Here is a 16,217-nt window from a genome sequence, read left to right on the forward strand (position 1 = left end):
TAAGGAACACAACGCTGTATTATTATTGTAGCCTGTCATGTGTAATTTTCTCAAATCTATGTAATGAAGTGAACACTGTTAGTTATTTCCAAATTATATTTATTGCATAAAACAATTACATTCTAAATGGCTGTAAATTGTGTTGTATCATTGTCCGATCCCTGTCCGGCGCGGCGCACGCAAGTGGTGAAGGCAGCAGTCTCCGCGCCCTGCGAACAGTCCAGTCCTCTAGTTAGCCACAGGATCGAAGTCTAAAGCTGAGGCCAGAGGTCGTATTGCCTGACGCGCTGACATAAGCGATACGCGCTGACTTTCTCTTTCTGCCCTCTTCTTATACCGTGTAACAGAAAGAACTGGTGAAATCGATTGTGATTCCAAACGCACTTTGAATTGCAATCCTTTTCAGTACTTCTGTCACAGTCACACGGTATAGGAAAAGGGTAGAAAAAGATGGCGAATTCGATCGCGAACGTTAGCGCGTTAGGAAATACGGCCTCTGCTCGCTTTTGTACATTTTAGCTTTAGAGCTAGACAAAGCAGGCATCACCGTTCGGTTCCTAAGGTAGGGAAGATTGCAAACGTGGGACAATTAAATCTACCCTTAACCAGCTGTGTTTTGAACGATATGGTGGATGTCCCTTAGCCAGTTCACGATATACCTAGGAATTTCGTGATCTGGCGAATTTTACGATCGTAGGGCCAGTAATATGAGCAAAAAATTAAAACATTTAGCGACTTAAAAATAATAAGTTAAGTTTATATGAAGAAGCAATATAAAGCAAAATGTTTGTAGCATGACAGGCGACGTCAGTTGGGTTCTAGGATGACGTACATTGATAGCAGTAGGTATTTAATTTGTATGAAAAAAGGAAAATTCAAAGACTCCATTAAAGTCGCTGAACTAATGTTGTTCGGTTTGACGAGGACGATCTGTTTTAATTTTTTGCTCGTATTACAGGCCACATCCGGTAGATAATAAGGCAAAAATTTAATTCCCACGGTTGCCTAAAGACTGAAAGAGATGATCTATAAGATTTAGATTTGCAATCGATTTGACGTCTGTACTCTAAATGCCTAACAGCAACTAATTTAATGCGTCTGCTTGGTGAGACAAATAATTAAAACAAAATCGAATCGCCATTAGCGCATTGGGATGTCCGGTCCTTCAATGGGCACGATTCAGAAATGAGGATGCACGGATCGGTAAGCGCTGCGTAAGAAGTCTGAGATGGACGGATGACCTGTACCCTATGTAAGTTTTCGGTTACAAAATACGTCTCGATCGCGTTCGCGTTAAAATCTCAATTTGTATGGAAACACGAACAGCGTCTCTAGCGGAACGTTTGCGATGTTCGTGTTTCCATACAAAGTGAGAATTTAACGCGAACGCGATCGAGATGTATTTTGTAACCGAAAACTTACACTAAGGGCACTGGATAAAGCCGCAAGTTCACGGATGCAAGCCGCTTCCAACCTAAGCTTTTTAGACTACACAACAAGTAAATGTAAATCCCCTAATTTCGCATGCCATTTCTGGTTGATTTTAAAATCCTGTGAAATAAATTATTATGAATTTGAATTTTGAAGCAACTGGAGGTATTTAGGCCTACGTCAAACAGTGGACGTATTATACTCTTCAGTCCTGACATTTTTGAATGAACAATTTGTACTTTATAAAGTACATTCGGCCGTTATTCTTAGTGTTAAGTAGTCTTTTATAAAGTAAGCTTTAGTAAGTTCATCAAAAGTTGACCCGTACCGTACCTAGTCGCATGTGTTCCTGTCGGTCTGTCCGCCCCCGCCCCCGCCCTCGGCCAGACTCAGTAAGGTGTGGACGAGCGTGCGCGCGGGGCGGCCGGTCATGCGGCGCGCGCGCAGGTAGGGCGGCGGGGAGTGCGCCAGCTTGCCCACGCCCGTAGTGTCCAGGTGCAGCCACTCGCCGCACACGAAGTTCTGAGGGGTGGTGCGCGGTCAGAGGAAGCAGCGTTTTTTTTAATATAGGTGACACTTTCCCGACCCAGATAATACCGGGATGGAAATACCGACCCTGTTTTTCGTGTACTCGCCCATAGAAGCTCCTGTCAGTTTCTATGGGCGTGTACACAAAAAACAGAGCCGGTATTATCATGTCGGTGTTATCCGGGCCGGGAAAGAGTGTCACCCTTTACTATAACGCATTCACTGCCACCAACGCACATATGCGTTTTCGCCCAGTGCCGCTGTCATAATTATTCATACATTTTGAACGCACATGTGCGTCGGCGGCAAGTCAGGTGACAGTGAATGCGTTAACCTAACCAACAAAAAGTTGGAAAACCCTCGACTTTGTCACTTCAAAGTCCAAAATCTCAAAAAGGCTGAACCGATTTTGATAAAACATGTCTAAGAACCATCGCTAAAAAAATCTGTTTTCACATAAAAACCGATTTCAAATCGATTCACCCTTTTAGAGCTACGGTGCCACAGACAGGCACACATAGTGGTCAAACTTATAACACCCCTCTTTTTGCGTCGGGGGTTAAAAAGTCCAGATGAGACCAAGGTGGGCCCAATAGGGCATATTGGGCAAAGCTCTGCGCAGGGGGCGACACTAGCGCAAACCCATGACAACGTCAAATCTCTTTATATTTTGTCGCCATGGAAATCATGATATATTTATTTATTAGTAACAAAATAACATGATATTTTACATCGATAGTAACGATAGAAAGTAAATTTATTATAAGATATTATGGCATTTAAATTAGACAAGCTCTACACAAGTATCTAGATTGGCGGTTGCCATTGACTTCGTCTGCTTCTCGTGAGCTTTCTAGCACTTAAACGGGTCAAAAAAGCCTATAAAAGTCATAACTCACCTTCAGGAAGGCAGCGCCAAGACACGGTGTAGCTTTGCCCGAGCCTTTATTTCGTAAATCAACTGCAGGATCGTCTGAAATCATATAATCATTTGTTAAGTCTATGAAACCTCAAATCTTGTTTTTCTTGTCTATATAAGTTAAACTCGAAAACTACATAACCGATTCAGATGTTTTTCACTGCTGTAGCTTGCAAAAGAGACTAATATAAAATGTGAGACAAGTTGCTAAAGGGATGAATTGGTTGTTCCTTCCGGACCCTAGGCACAACTACTATATATGCTGAGCTGACTGGTTGTGCCAAATGATTGGTCTGGGGGGGAAAAAAAAGATCTATGGCCCAATTGACAAAACTTCGAATCGCTGGTTGTGCCGTGGGTGCTTTTGAGTTACAACTGATTGATCCGTTGAAAAATTTCCTATAGCCAGTTGGGCAAAGTTTATCTTTTTACGAAAAACTGACAAGATAACTAAATTATTCGTTATTTGAATTGAAACGACCAAATAATGAAACGAAAAAAATATATTTTGAATAGATTTATTTTATTTAGATGACTTTTTCTTAATAATAATTTAAATGAATTCAGTGTTTGTAATAAATATAATGTGACAATGTAATTTATTTATTTAACAACAAAATATTGTTTCTAAAGTGTGTATTTTTGTATTTTCTATGAGTATATGTTTATTGAAATAAATGAATATTATATTATTATTATAATATGCCAGTTATTAATGAGATGATGATGTTGATGAGAGTTCAGGATCGTAGCAAGTGGAAGGATGTAAATAGTCTCTGCCTACCCGTCGGGAAAGAGGTATGTATGTATGTATTATTTCGATAAATATGCGACGGAACCCAGCAGGGTAGCCTTTACCTGTGAGCTGCCTGTGGTAGTAGTCCCAGAGCGGGAACCGCCAGGGCCGGTCGCCGGCCGTCGCGCCCGCCGCGCGCACGGCCCGCCACAGACGGTCAGAGTTGCTGAAGCAGCCGAACGCGCCGCCGCCCGTCGCCAGTAAGATGCCGTCTGACGACAGATATTGGAGTGCCACGAGAGTTGAAGTGAATTACACACAGAGCTACAAAAAGAGCTGATTGCATAAGTCTTTAAATGTTCTTGTGTGCGTGACCTCAACTCTGGTGGCACTACGTATACATTGTAACAGCCAAATACATGGTACCACCCTAAAGTTGATCCTCATAAGTCACAGCAAATATGTAACAATTAGGAAGGACATACGATCATTTACATGCTTTTGGTATCATAAGTAATAGGCAAAGATGGCGATAGATATGTTTATAAGCCTATTTTAAATGTATGCCATACGATTAAATAATAATAAGTAATAGTTACTGATTTTTTCTAAAGGTTTTTCAATGAAAAAACTGGTCAAGATTGTTTACCCATTTTCTAATGCTAAAAAAAAACGAAGTATAGTTAGCGACACCCCCCACAGCACGTCCCACCTTCCACACCCAGCCCCGCAGACTTGCGCTGCCTACTGTACTGCCTACTGCCTACTCAATGCACGCCACAACATGTGTGCGCGCGTGTATGTACCAAAACAGCGTTCTGGCTTGCCGTAACATTATGTTGTGAGGCCCAACTTCTTCATGTTTTTTTCTGTGTATCAAATATCCTACTACCTATATTATTAACGCAAGTTTGCATGTGTGTTTGTGTGTGTGTGTATGTTTGTTACTCTTTCACGCTAAAACGGCTGGACGGATTTGGATGAAATTTGGTATGTAGATAGCTGGACATCTGGAATAACACATAGGCTACTTTTATCCCGATATTCCCACGGGATAGGGATAAAATCTCGAATTAACAACCGCTCGGCTTAGAGTTATGAAATTTGGCATGGTTGTTTTGAATGTAACGTCAATAAAGACCACGCAGTAATTCCCGCGGGTATTTTGTAAAACTTCAATTCAACTGCTGTATCTAATGATTTACTCGTGCGAAGCCGCGGGTACACACTAGTGTGTAAACAAATGTTCTCTCTCATTCTCTCCACTCACGTGTGAGCGTGGCGACGTCTATGACGAGCGCGGGGCGATGCGCGGCCTGTCCGTACACGAGCGCGTCTGCCAGCATCAGACGCCCCTCCATATCCGTGTCCTCGATCTGCAACACAAACGTTTTCTTAACCTCGTAAGGCCCAACGTCCTAAATTTATAGGACATACCTCAATACAAGTGTTAACTTTCACAGATCGACATGAGTTTCAAATTATAATGATCGAAGTTTGACGTGGATCTTATGAGAACAAGCTCAGAAAATCTCACTCTCAGTTCCAAAATAGTATTACCTACATTTATATACTTTTTATATATTTTCTTGATACTTGATAAGCATGCCTCGGACACATTTTTTTAATTGTTTTTTTATATTGCTTGTAATAAATAAATGTAAATTAATTGTACGCCATGTTATGGTAAAATAAGGAAATCAACTGCTGACTGAAATGTTACACCTATATTTAGACTATTGTTTATTCAAATAAATATATTGATTGATTGATAGAACCAGTTTTGAAATTTATGAATTGTTAATTGTTAAAGAAAGAAAGAAAGAAAAGAAAGAAAATACATTTATTCACAACACAAGACAACAAAATTATTAGGTACAAAAAAAACAACACAAAGGTATGTGTCATTGCGGTTGTGAATCGGACACTGGCTCAGCATAATGCTGAAGCGTTAAAAACACCCCAGCGCTGATTTTCAGCCAGCACCGTCCGTTGTTCGTAAGAAGCATGCTGCATGTAAAACTCTGGCTACTTGTATGCGTTATGGCGCAACATAGTGTTACTGAAATTACCTGTCATTTATATCCACCTGTTTCCACGTATGTTTGACAAATAAACGTATTTGAATTTGAAGTGCCGCTTTTGTTTATGTTCTGTTGTGTGAATTCGTTAAGAACACACATAAATTACATAAACCTATCACCACCAACCACTGTGTTTCGAACTCAACCAGAGCTTATCTTTAGAGCAACACAACCATTCACCATGCTTTATGTTCTAAGATGTGCTTTATGGTTGAGTTCGAAACGCGTCAATGCAGTATGGGGTGGTGATAGATGGGTTTGTGTGATTTGTATGTATTCTTGCAGTGTAGAGGTGGAGAAACTGCATGAACACACATTTCTTGCATAAACGCAGCTATCATAAGGTCGCGGGTGAGCAAAGTAATTATTTCAATTCATTCATATGGAACTCCGCAAAGTAACGCCTGATTCAATAAAGCGGTAGCCATATCGCAAGCTAAGCAATCCTGTGTCCCAACGATGATGATGATGATGATTGTTACCTGTATGCTGAGTCCGTTGAGCGCGCGCACGACGTCCCCGACCTTCATGCACTGGCCCGACACCATGTTCTCGCACAAAGGGATCACCATCACCACGTTCAGAGGCACCTGGCACATACAATCATGTCATCAACATAGCCAGAACAATCTTAATATGAGGCACATGGCCAAACAATCATGTCGTCTACATAACTAGAACAATCTTAATATGAGACACCTGGCACAAACAGACCATCATGTCATCTACGTAACTAAAACATGCTTAATACTACTTTTTATCCCAATATTCAAATTCTAATCATTTATTCTGTAAATGGGCCAATCAACTTTTTTACCGACACTTTGGGCGTCTCCCGCGTTACCAAAATTGTCAAAATCAAAAAAATCAAAATCAAAATCATTTATTCAGTAAATAGGCCGCAATGGGCACTTTTACACGTCATTTTTTAAAACTACCAGCGCTTTCGGAAAGACCATCATTGCCAAGAAGAATGCGCCGCAAGAAACTTGGCAGAAAGTCATTTTTTCAACATAAAATAATTACAAATAAAATACTTAAAAACTACAGTATACAATGAAATAAAAGAAAATACAAAATAATAATAATAATAATACAGGGATGTATGGGGTCCCTTAGTTACAAAACTAAACTCTAACTATAATCTACGTTCAGTGGAAGTGTACAATGCTTCCACCGTCATAAATTGAAAAAAAAAAAAAAATATATATAATTATAATAATTTAATTCTGAAATTTACATTTCAGGTCAAGTAACCATTAAACTTTTGGATTCCGAAGGCAAGCTCACGTCTGCCGCCCCCCAAAGTTAGCTCACACGAACTCATGTCATGCTCTGAAAGCAGAGCGGTACCGAGTGCATGGTATTGCTTCCGTTCCCATAAGCTCATGTCTCTGGCGTTACCAAAAAATCGTACTTCCAACAAGATATTTCGCGGTTTAATAGGTTAAGCATACGTAGGATGGCATGTATTCATTTACACCATCTATTAAATTACAGAAAAGACATATTTACTTACAAAAATCTGCAATTTTTTGAAAAATTTCGCGGACTGATTAGTGTCTGTAAAAAAGTTGATTGGGCCCAAATAGGCCGCAATGGGCACTTTTACACGTATTTTTTAACGTAAATTAATTCTGAAATATACAGGTCAAGTAGGTAAACATTAAGCTTTTGGATTCCGAAGGCAAGCTCACCCCACCCCAAAGTTAGCTCATATGCATATAATTCCGCACCTTGAGTTCTGCGATGGCCTTCATGGCGGCGAGTGCGGCGGCGGCGCCGGCCATGCTGCCGCGGTTCTCCACCATGCTGGACGGCTTTTTCAGGCACAGCCCGCCGCTGGAAACACGCGTTTATTTTTGATACTGCCTCCTCGAAGAGGATACAGTCATTGTAACAAAAGAGGCTTTGGTACCCCCTCACTGTGATCCCCTTACTGTGACCCCCTTCAATGTGATCACCTCTTATATGATCCCCCCTCACTGTGATCCCCCTAACTGTGATCCCCTTACTGTGATTACTGTGACCCCCTTCAATGTGATCACCTCTTATAATGATCCCCCCTCAATGTGATCACCTCTTATGTGAACCCCCCTCACTGTATCCCCTTACTGTGACCCCCTTGAATGTGATGACCCCTCTGCGAGCCCCACCCCGCTATGATCCCCCTCACCTGTCAAAGGTGACCCCCTTGGCGGCCACGAGCACGGTGGGTCCGCCGGCGGCGTGCTTGTACTCGCACTCTAGCATGACGGGTTCCTCGCAGGAGCCGCGCGCGACGGCCATGAACGCCTCCATGCGTTGCGCGGCGATCCACGTGCGGTCGTGCGCTGTCACCTTCACGCCCAGAGGGCACAGCATGTCCAGAGCCGCCTGGCAACAACGGGACGTTTTTTTTTTTTAATAGACTGGCAAACACGCAAGCGGTTCATTCACCTGATCTGATGGTATGTGTGATAATGGTATGGTAGCTCCCACAAAAGCATTACAGATTTTTAACCGACTATGGTTGATGGGTATATTTCTTATTTGACCCCAAAATACCCTTAGTGGTGTACATACCATCACCACAAAAGTAATATTTACCATCAGCCAAAAAAGTGGTCTATCAATTTTTAAACAACTTCCTAGGTATCAAATGAATATGTCGCTAGTCGATCTTTCAAGTTGACAGGCACGTCTTTGGCATTATTGTTTTATGACATGCAAATGATTATCAACTTTAGGGCGGTAGACCACATATACCTATGGCTGATGGATGGTACATACATTTCCCTTTTCACCCACCTAGCACACATTATTATTTATTAGTTACCTTATTTCTAAGAAAACCAGCAATGGAAAGGGCATTTCCTACTTCAAAGAGATTTCTGTAATGTAATTATTGATCACTTTTACTGATTTTTTTTTACCCGACTGCCGAAGAGCCGCCCGAGCCAAGCGAGCGAAGCGAACACAACGCGGCAGCGGCCGGCAAAACGCCAGGAACATAATCAAGTTACGAAACAATATGGCCCCTACCAGTGCTGATTGTGTAAGATGGTTGTACGGGGAAAAAAGGTAATCAAAAGATAATATTATAAATTCGAAAGTTTGTGTGCGTGTGTGTGTGTGTGTGTGTGTTTGTTACTCCTTTACGCTAAAACGGCTGGACGCATTTAGATTAAATTTGGTACATAGATAGATAGGCGCCTAGAATAATAAATAGGCTACTTTTTATTCCGATACTCCCACGGGATAGGGATAAAATCTCGAAATAGGTAATAACCACTGGGTTTAGAATCATGAAATTTGTTATGTAAGTAGCTGGACATCTGGAAGGCTACTTTTTATCCCGACATTCTCACAGCATAGGAATAAAATCTCGAAATAACAACCACTAGGTTTAGAGTGACGAAATTTTGTACAGTTGTTCTTAACAACCTCAATGAAGATCACGATATACATTTTGGGATTTCCCAGGGGAATTTTGTAAAATCTCGGAATTTTAATTGTAACTACCAGATCGAATAGTTTAAGCGTGCGAAGCCGCGGGTAAACTCTAGTCAAAAGATAAAGGTAAGAAAGGTAAATGTAAGGTCAAGGCACACGGCGGCCACGCCGTACAAAATACGCGTTCTTGAATCTACATAGGCACGACAGCGTCTGTACACGCGTCAATGTGTGCGTAGGATACACAGGGCTGACTATTGCAAAACCCTATAAGTGCTACCAATGACATTTAAAGGTACATAAATGTAGGTATGGCTTAGATATGTGCAAATAAATGTAATCGTTAATCTTACCTATGCAATTTTTTTTTAGTTACATACATAGGCATACTCAATGTTTTCTGCTTTATTTATCTAGCAAAACCCTATAAAAAATAAATATTGTGCACTTATCCCGTTCTGCCAGAATATCCTCGATTTATTTAAACCTACTTAAAATGTGTCTGTCTGCGTATTTTAAGCATTATTATTTTCAATTACAATAGATATACGTCTACAAAGTTAAACGAATTATTCGGTAGGTAGTTATTTCATGTATTAATCGCGTTAATTTCAGAAATCACTATTTATTTAGAAAAAGGAAGCAGGTAGGGTACCGGTACCATTTCGCAAAATTATTGCTCCCGAACTTAGTGCCGTGCGGCCGACATACATCGCGTCGCGCACCCGACTGCTTTCCTGCGGTTTTCCTGCAATCTGCGCTTGAGGGGTGGGGTAAGTGGCCATTCTGTACGTTAGTACTATTATATATTCTGTGGTAAAGGTAAAGTTAATTTGGTTTCAATACCTGCGCAAGATCGATAGGAGTCATCCTGTTAGCGGGCATGTCGGACAGGAACCGCGCCCAGTTCTGCGCGCGGCCGCGGATGGCGCCGCCTCCCAGGTGGCCCCGCGGGCGCCTCGCCCCCGCCGGGGGCACCTCGCCCCCCGCCAGGAGCTCCACGCGCGTCGTGGGGGAGCGCGCGCCGGACGATTTGAACTCCTCAAATCTGTATGCAAGATGTTTGGCAAATGTATTTGGGATGGAGTAGGTGTAAGTTGTATCTTTGCAAAGTCAATTATATTTATTTCATCAACACATACTATAGGTTAGGTCCGTCAGTTAGATTACCAGGAAATATTCGAAAAGTATTTATTCTTCATAAGCCGTGGTGGCCTAGTGGTTTGACCTATCGCCTCTCAAGCAGAGGGTCGTGGGCTCAAACCCCGTTTTTCGAAATTTATGTGCGGAATTACATTTGTAATTTACCACGAGCTTTGCGGTGAAGGAAAAACATCGTGAAGAAAACCTGCACAAACCTGCGAAGCAATTCAATGGTGCGTGTGAAGTTCCCAATCCGCACTGGGCCCGCGTGGGAACTACGGCCCAAGCCCTCTTGTGAGAGGAGGCCTGTGCCCAGCAGTGGGACGTATATAGGCTGGGATGATGATGATCTATTCTTTTGTAAAGTAAACAAAAAAAAAGTGGCATCCCCCTCGCACTCGTACCTCCAGGCGGCGAGCTCGGCGGCCTCAGCGGCTGCGTCGTGCGCGTGCGCGGCGCCCCCGTCCACGGCCACGCGCGTGGCGCCGCGCCGCCGCAGCGCCGACACTCCGGCGCCCACGCCCCATCGCACGTTCTCCTGCAACAGTAACGGACACGCATCGTACACTGGACAACAGATAACTCATCACCATCATTATTATTATTTATTACATTTCACAGCATAACAGTTAAACCAAAGCACTGTGAAATTCACATACAATTTATAAAAAGAATACACAAAAAAAACAATAATCATAATAATAATAATAATAAAAAAATACCAACTTAGTATTTCACAGAAGAAGGTCGTACATCCATCTTCTCGCAGAACCTCACACATTCATCACACATTTCTAACCATCTACTTGCAAACAAATCACAGCTAGGGGTCAATTCGAGAAGCGAGTTTAACTGGTGCAAAGCTCGAACCAGAGGAGATTTTCTGCGAGACAGTGTTCGTGCTGCCGGTGCCACTAATAAATGGCGACAGCGTGGCCGGAGAAGAAATTTAGTCGGTGAGGGAACATACAGACGCATCAACTGAGCCACTAATTCAGGACAATCAGAATCTCCACGCAAAATCCCACTGGCTATAGTAAGCAGTCTGCAATCTCGCCTCACCTCCAAGGAGTTGAAGCCTAAGACGCCCAGCAAGAATTTGGTAGGGTATAAGAAAGGGTAGTACCCATACATTTTCATCGCATAAAACGCATGATGCAGATGTGCGGAAATTCTACAGCCACGCCACCTGACGCCGGACAGCGGAAATACGCGCAGCCCGCACAAACGATCTGTCGTACTTTGTCTTCTGTTTGAATTCCTCGATACAATTGTAAATAAAATATTTCACACGTTAAAACTTCGTTTGACCTTCTAAATAATCCATAAAATATCTATTGAAAAGCAAGGTAGATGCGAGCGGGAATGCATGAAGATCGCTCTGATGCGATAAGACCGCCTATTGCTTACCTTAGTAAATTTCCCTATACTTACCTATGTTTTCTGTACTGTTTACTATGGGTTCACTATAATGGCTTCTGCTGCTATCTCCTATGGCTGTGAAACATGGTCCCTTACAAAATACCATAGAGACAAATTAGAAAAATGCCAGAGCTATGGAACGAAGCATTACAGAAGTAAGAAGGCAAGACAGATTTAACAATGCCCAACTAAGAGCAAAAACAAAACTAACCAACATCCTAGAAAGAATAGACCTACAAAAATTTTATAACAAAAAATTGAACCGACTACAAAAAACCATGAAAATAATTTTCTATCAGTCTGAAGTCAGTCGGTGCCTCAGCACGAGCCAGCAGGAGTGGACCTATAGTCATCTGCCTCACCTACGCTATTTATATTGGGTTTCAATCAATCCTACTGGCTCGTGCTGAGGCACCAACCAACTTCAGACTGTTAGAAAATTTTTTTCTCTCAAGTCTCATAAAATCTCGTCTGCGCCGTAAGTTATTCAAGGTCAAAGGTCACAAAAGTCAGTTGTTATCATCATCAGCCGGAAGACGTCCACTGCTGAACAAGGCCTCCCAATCAAAACGCCACAATGAACGACAACTCGCCACTTGCATCCACCGTCTCGTTTTCCGGTTCGTGGTTGCCACTCGTGAAATTTCTCCCCTAAAGGTTATCTGTCAATCAACTTTTAACTGTAGTTATTCTGTCCCGTTATTCAAAAGACATCAGAAGTACATATGATAGTTCCTATCCCGGAATAATTGCATAATTTGAAGAATTGCCTATTGGGAGGGTGCGAAGTACTAGGTGGGGGTAATGAAATCTATCGCAGCGCTCATAGTGGGCAAAAGAAGAAATAATCTAGGCTCTATCATCTGTCATACTCATATGAATCTGTCATTAACAAAGCAATTTGTATAGATTTTAACCACCTAATTTTAGTAATAGATGTTTTGATGCGAGCTTGAATTATAAAACACTTTCCCTGTTTTGTTCTTAATTCCTCTACATCTCGGACATGTCCAGCAACAATTTTCCTTATGAAACGGTTTGTGGCTGAAATTTTATATTGAGTGATACACACAAAAACGGTCTTCAAAATGAGAACGATATTTAATTCATTACTAGCGATATAAGAACAATAATATAATTTTACTATTATTCAAAGAAACAAATAAGCTTTATCCTTTCGTTTTACAGTGAAAGTACAACTAAACATAAAGTAAACAAACCCTGACATAAAGATAATAAAACACACTTTTTGAATAAATTTGACTTACCTCATTTAATTTTAATGACCCAAAAAGAATTCAAAACCTTTTGTCATTTTGTATTATAAATTAATACGTTACAGGTTTGATTTTTGTCACAATGTCGCGATGAAATTTAAAAACGTCAGAGCATCAGAGCCAAAAAAGTTGCGGACGCTAGGTGGCGCTGCTATCGTGCACAGAGCCAATAGTCAATAAATACGAGATCGTTAACCAAATGAGAATTATAGTTGATTCGGTCGCAGCACTACCGCATTCCTCAAGGTCGACAGCATGAACTCACGCGCCTATTGCGCCTCTTGTCTATGAACCAATGCTCTCACCCGTCCCTCGTGCAGTCCCTCCAGCTCGTTGTACCCGGCGTCGCGCGGCCCGTAGCTGGCCAGCGCAGCCGCCGAGTACCCGCCCACGTCCGACACCAGGAACGCCCGTCCCAGCGCCAGCCGCCCCGACACCCTGCCAACAAAAAACAATTGGGGAGTTCCTTGGGTAAAAAATATGAATATCATTTTGCGATCTGGTCATTTTGAAACCTCATTTTGCGATCTAGCCATTTTGAAACCGCGTAATTTCGCGATCTATTCATTTTGAAACCTCGTCATTTCGCGTCATTTGCCGCAGAGGCGTTGCGTCAAAACTTTTTGGAGAAATCCCGAAGCATCTCAACTATATTACAGCGAAGAGAACAAAATGTTGGCAACACTGAGGGAATAGAGTTGTTACGACGCCAAGCCGGCACTTTCTTAGGATTTGCCTACATTGACGCGGAATCGGCAAAAGCCGATAGAAAAAGCCTTTATGTCTACGCAATAAGAGCTAAAAAGGCATGGTTCAGGACGCCATGTCGATGTGGGGAGACCCTTACTCGTTAAGCTGCTTGGAGATCTTCCCGCCGGACTCCTGGTCCAGCGCCGCGGCGGCCGGGGTCAGCTCGAACTTGCCCCCCTCCTCGTACACACCCACCACCACGGCTTTCTGGAAACATACACTTTATAGTGAATCACTGCGGAGGTCCATATCAATGAACTATAAACAGGTACTTAGACTGTGATGACTAAGGGTAGCCATACACCAACCTTCCTATCGTACAATCGGCATGACGCTGCAAGCATGATCTAATCTGCAGTTAGTGTTTGTCCATATACACCCACACATGATCAGTTTGAACTGTCCAATTTGGCAGCGATGTTTTAGCCATTTTGAGCATTTTACTTGTGGTAAAGAAACAAAAAAAAAGATCGAGCAGAGTGGTGCAAAAACCGTGGTTAATGAAAATAATTCAGTTTACTCATATTATATACTTTGCGGTACCGGGCTGAAATTTGCGACATGTTGAGAGAGTGTGCGCACGACGCGTCTACCACGGATAAAAATCTTGAGTTTACTGAAGTCACGATCGCCGACCGCTCTAATCGGCATGATCAAGCCAAAAGAATTGAAATTTGATTGTGCCCTCAAGTTTAATTGTCATGCCAATCCATGCTCACACATGGTCAGTTCTAACTGATCACACCCCAAGATTTAGAAAAACAAGCCCCACACCCAAATTATGTATAACAATCCTAGTATTGTCTGCAGAAATATCTAAAGAATTACCTTCCCATCAGAGCCGCTGCTAGCAGGTGCTTCTTTTGTTTCTGAGTGTGGTTCAGCCCCACATTCATTTGGATCCTTTGGAGGCTTTGACCCGCAATACCGGGCCCCCACCACTCTGTGCCCCCTCTGCACAAATCTTGCACAAGAAAATAATTTAAATAAACCCATTATACAAAAATAAATTAAAAAAATCTAAAGAAAAATCAAATACATTTTACATAAATGGCAAAAAAATTAAACCAACTAGATTTTTTTTAAAGTTACACAGTTTTGAAATTGGTAGATTTGAATGTGGAATTGTTAAATTCACATTGGGATTGGCATAGATGGCGCTAGTAATTTCGAGTGAATGATTATTAAGATTAACATATATCTAGGATGAAATTAAAAAATATATATATTTTAAATCTTAAAATTAAAAGAGACTAATAATGTGACTATATTAATGTATTTTTAGATTATTTTTTATGATTATCAATACTAAAATGAAGTAAGTAAAAAGGAAGAAGTACTTAAGTATGAAGGTTTGTTACAATAAAATATACATTACCAAATACTATCTTTTATTTCCAATATTAATTTTAAAAGAACTAGTTTTAGGAACATGTCTTATAGTTAAAGATATCCTTGTGTCTCTGCTAACAGTGGACCCTCTCACATATTTGTCTGAACAAAGGTCTAAGTTCACTATAGAATCATCAAGAACATCATCTTTTACTTCCTCTATGCAATGCAAGTAGTAGCTGAACAGTTTGTCTTGAAGTATCAGCAAACTTCTTGGTTCTAAGAGGAATGAGAACACAGGTGTTGCAGCCACCACTGAATCATCTTTATTTGGTTCCAGAAACTTCAATATAGTGTGTGATCCTACAGAAATTGTTGTTATAGTTGGATAGAACAAGGAGCCATCTAGATGTGGCATAATGCCTTGTCCTGCCAGATATTCATTCACTAGCACATGGTTAGGCCTGTTTCCGCCCATTACGTTCAAGCTGTGAACCTTTCCTAAGTATTTATCCAGCCAGGGGGGAATACTTTCCGCGATCATGCCTTTATTGTGCGGTATGCCACCCCAGTTTTGAAGTCTCCTGTTGCTAAGTTGCGTCCATTTAGGCTTCGGTGCGGCGTAAATGTTGGATAAGATAGCCTTCTCTTCATCTTCTGATATAAACTCGGAGACGTAGTAAGCGGTAGGCTGGGCCTAAAGAGGTTAGTTTTGCTTTTTAATTCGGAAATTTTTCGAAGTGATATTATCACACGGAAGAAATTACTTACTGTTGTAACTGTATAGTTTTCTATGTCGTTCATGATGTATTAAAGTTATTATACCAGTGACTTATAAATTTATCAAACGCATTAGTCTATGAAACTTGACGATAACTTTGAAATCACGTAGACGGAAATTATCTCAAAATTATCTATTTACAAAACTCGCGTACGACAAACAAAACAAGAAATGATACTGTCAATGTCAGAAATAGAGTTGCCATTCTATTTACACATATTTCCAAGACAAAATGAGTTCACAGTGTAAATTTTATAGTTTTATACTAGCTATTGCCTGCGACGACTCCATCTGTGTGCGGGACCTGTGCAATTTTCCAGGATGAAAACTAGCCTAGTCTAAAACTATATCCACGCCAAATGTCATCCAAATCTAATTA

The 16,217-nt window shown here is 41.4% G+C and overlaps 2 protein-coding genes across 3 annotated transcripts; both read right to left on the bottom strand.

Moving 5' to 3' along the window:
• Positions 1 to 82: 82 nt before the first annotated feature.
• Positions 83 to 14,974, bottom strand: LOC141436327 (cytosol aminopeptidase-like). Of its 2 annotated transcripts, none has more exons than XM_074099264.1 (13): positions 14,554 to 14,974; positions 13,823 to 13,932; positions 13,281 to 13,413; positions 10,681 to 10,814; positions 9,980 to 10,181; positions 7,875 to 8,074; positions 7,435 to 7,540; positions 6,181 to 6,288; positions 4,885 to 4,990; positions 3,737 to 3,886; positions 2,859 to 2,932; positions 1,760 to 1,953; positions 83 to 209 (listed from the first exon to the last, which is right to left on the bottom strand). In XM_074099264.1, the coding sequence occupies exons 1-12, from the start codon at positions 14,719 to 14,721 to the stop codon at positions 1,765 to 1,767; spliced, it is 1,680 nt and encodes a 559-aa protein (XP_073955365.1). In that variant the 5' UTR covers positions 14,722 to 14,974; the 3' UTR covers positions 83 to 209; positions 1,760 to 1,764. The 2 variants fall into 2 exon arrangements, with proteins under 2 accessions (XP_073955365.1, XP_073955364.1); XM_074099263.1 differs by having other exon boundaries at positions 1,765 to 1,953; positions 14,554 to 14,973.
• Positions 14,975 to 15,099: 125 nt separating this feature from the next.
• Positions 15,100 to 16,086, bottom strand: LOC141436329 (alpha-ketoglutarate-dependent dioxygenase alkB homolog 6). The gene is made up of 2 exons (XM_074099265.1): positions 15,829 to 16,086; positions 15,100 to 15,754 (listed from the first exon to the last, which is right to left on the bottom strand). Exons 1-2 carry the CDS (start codon positions 15,859 to 15,861, stop codon positions 15,110 to 15,112), a joined length of 678 nt encoding a protein of 225 aa, XP_073955366.1. The 5' UTR covers positions 15,862 to 16,086; the 3' UTR covers positions 15,100 to 15,109.
• Positions 16,087 to 16,217: the final 131 nt, after the last annotated feature.

The sequence above is a fragment of the Choristoneura fumiferana genome, chromosome 16, assembly GCF_025370935.1.
Source record: "Choristoneura fumiferana chromosome 16, NRCan_CFum_1, whole genome shotgun sequence".
Lineage (NCBI taxonomy): Eukaryota > Metazoa > Arthropoda > Insecta > Lepidoptera > Tortricidae > Choristoneura > Choristoneura fumiferana.

What these genes read in the sequence shown, in the direction of transcription:
- LOC141436327 (XM_074099264.1), bottom strand. Translation starts at nt 14,721, where the DNA reads ATGGGTTTATTTAAATTATTTTCTTGTGCAAGATTTGTGCAGAGGGGG. An exon ending in CTACCACAGGCAGCTCACAG is followed by an intron (nt 2,933 to 3,736) that starts GTAAAGGCTACC and finishes ATATGATTTCAG; the next exon opens with ACGATCCTGCAGTTGATTTA. An exon ending in TTGGCGCTGCCTTCCTGAAG is followed by an intron (nt 1,954 to 2,858) that starts GTGAGTTATGAC and finishes ACCACCCCTCAG; the next exon opens with AACTTCGTGTGCGGCGAGTG.
- LOC141436329 (XM_074099265.1), bottom strand. Translation starts at nt 15,861, where the DNA reads ATGAACGACATAGAAAACTATACAGTTACAACA. An exon ending in AAAACTATACAGTTACAACA is followed by an intron (nt 15,755 to 15,828) that starts GTAAGTAATTTC and finishes TAACCTCTTTAG; the next exon opens with GCCCAGCCTACCGCTTACTA.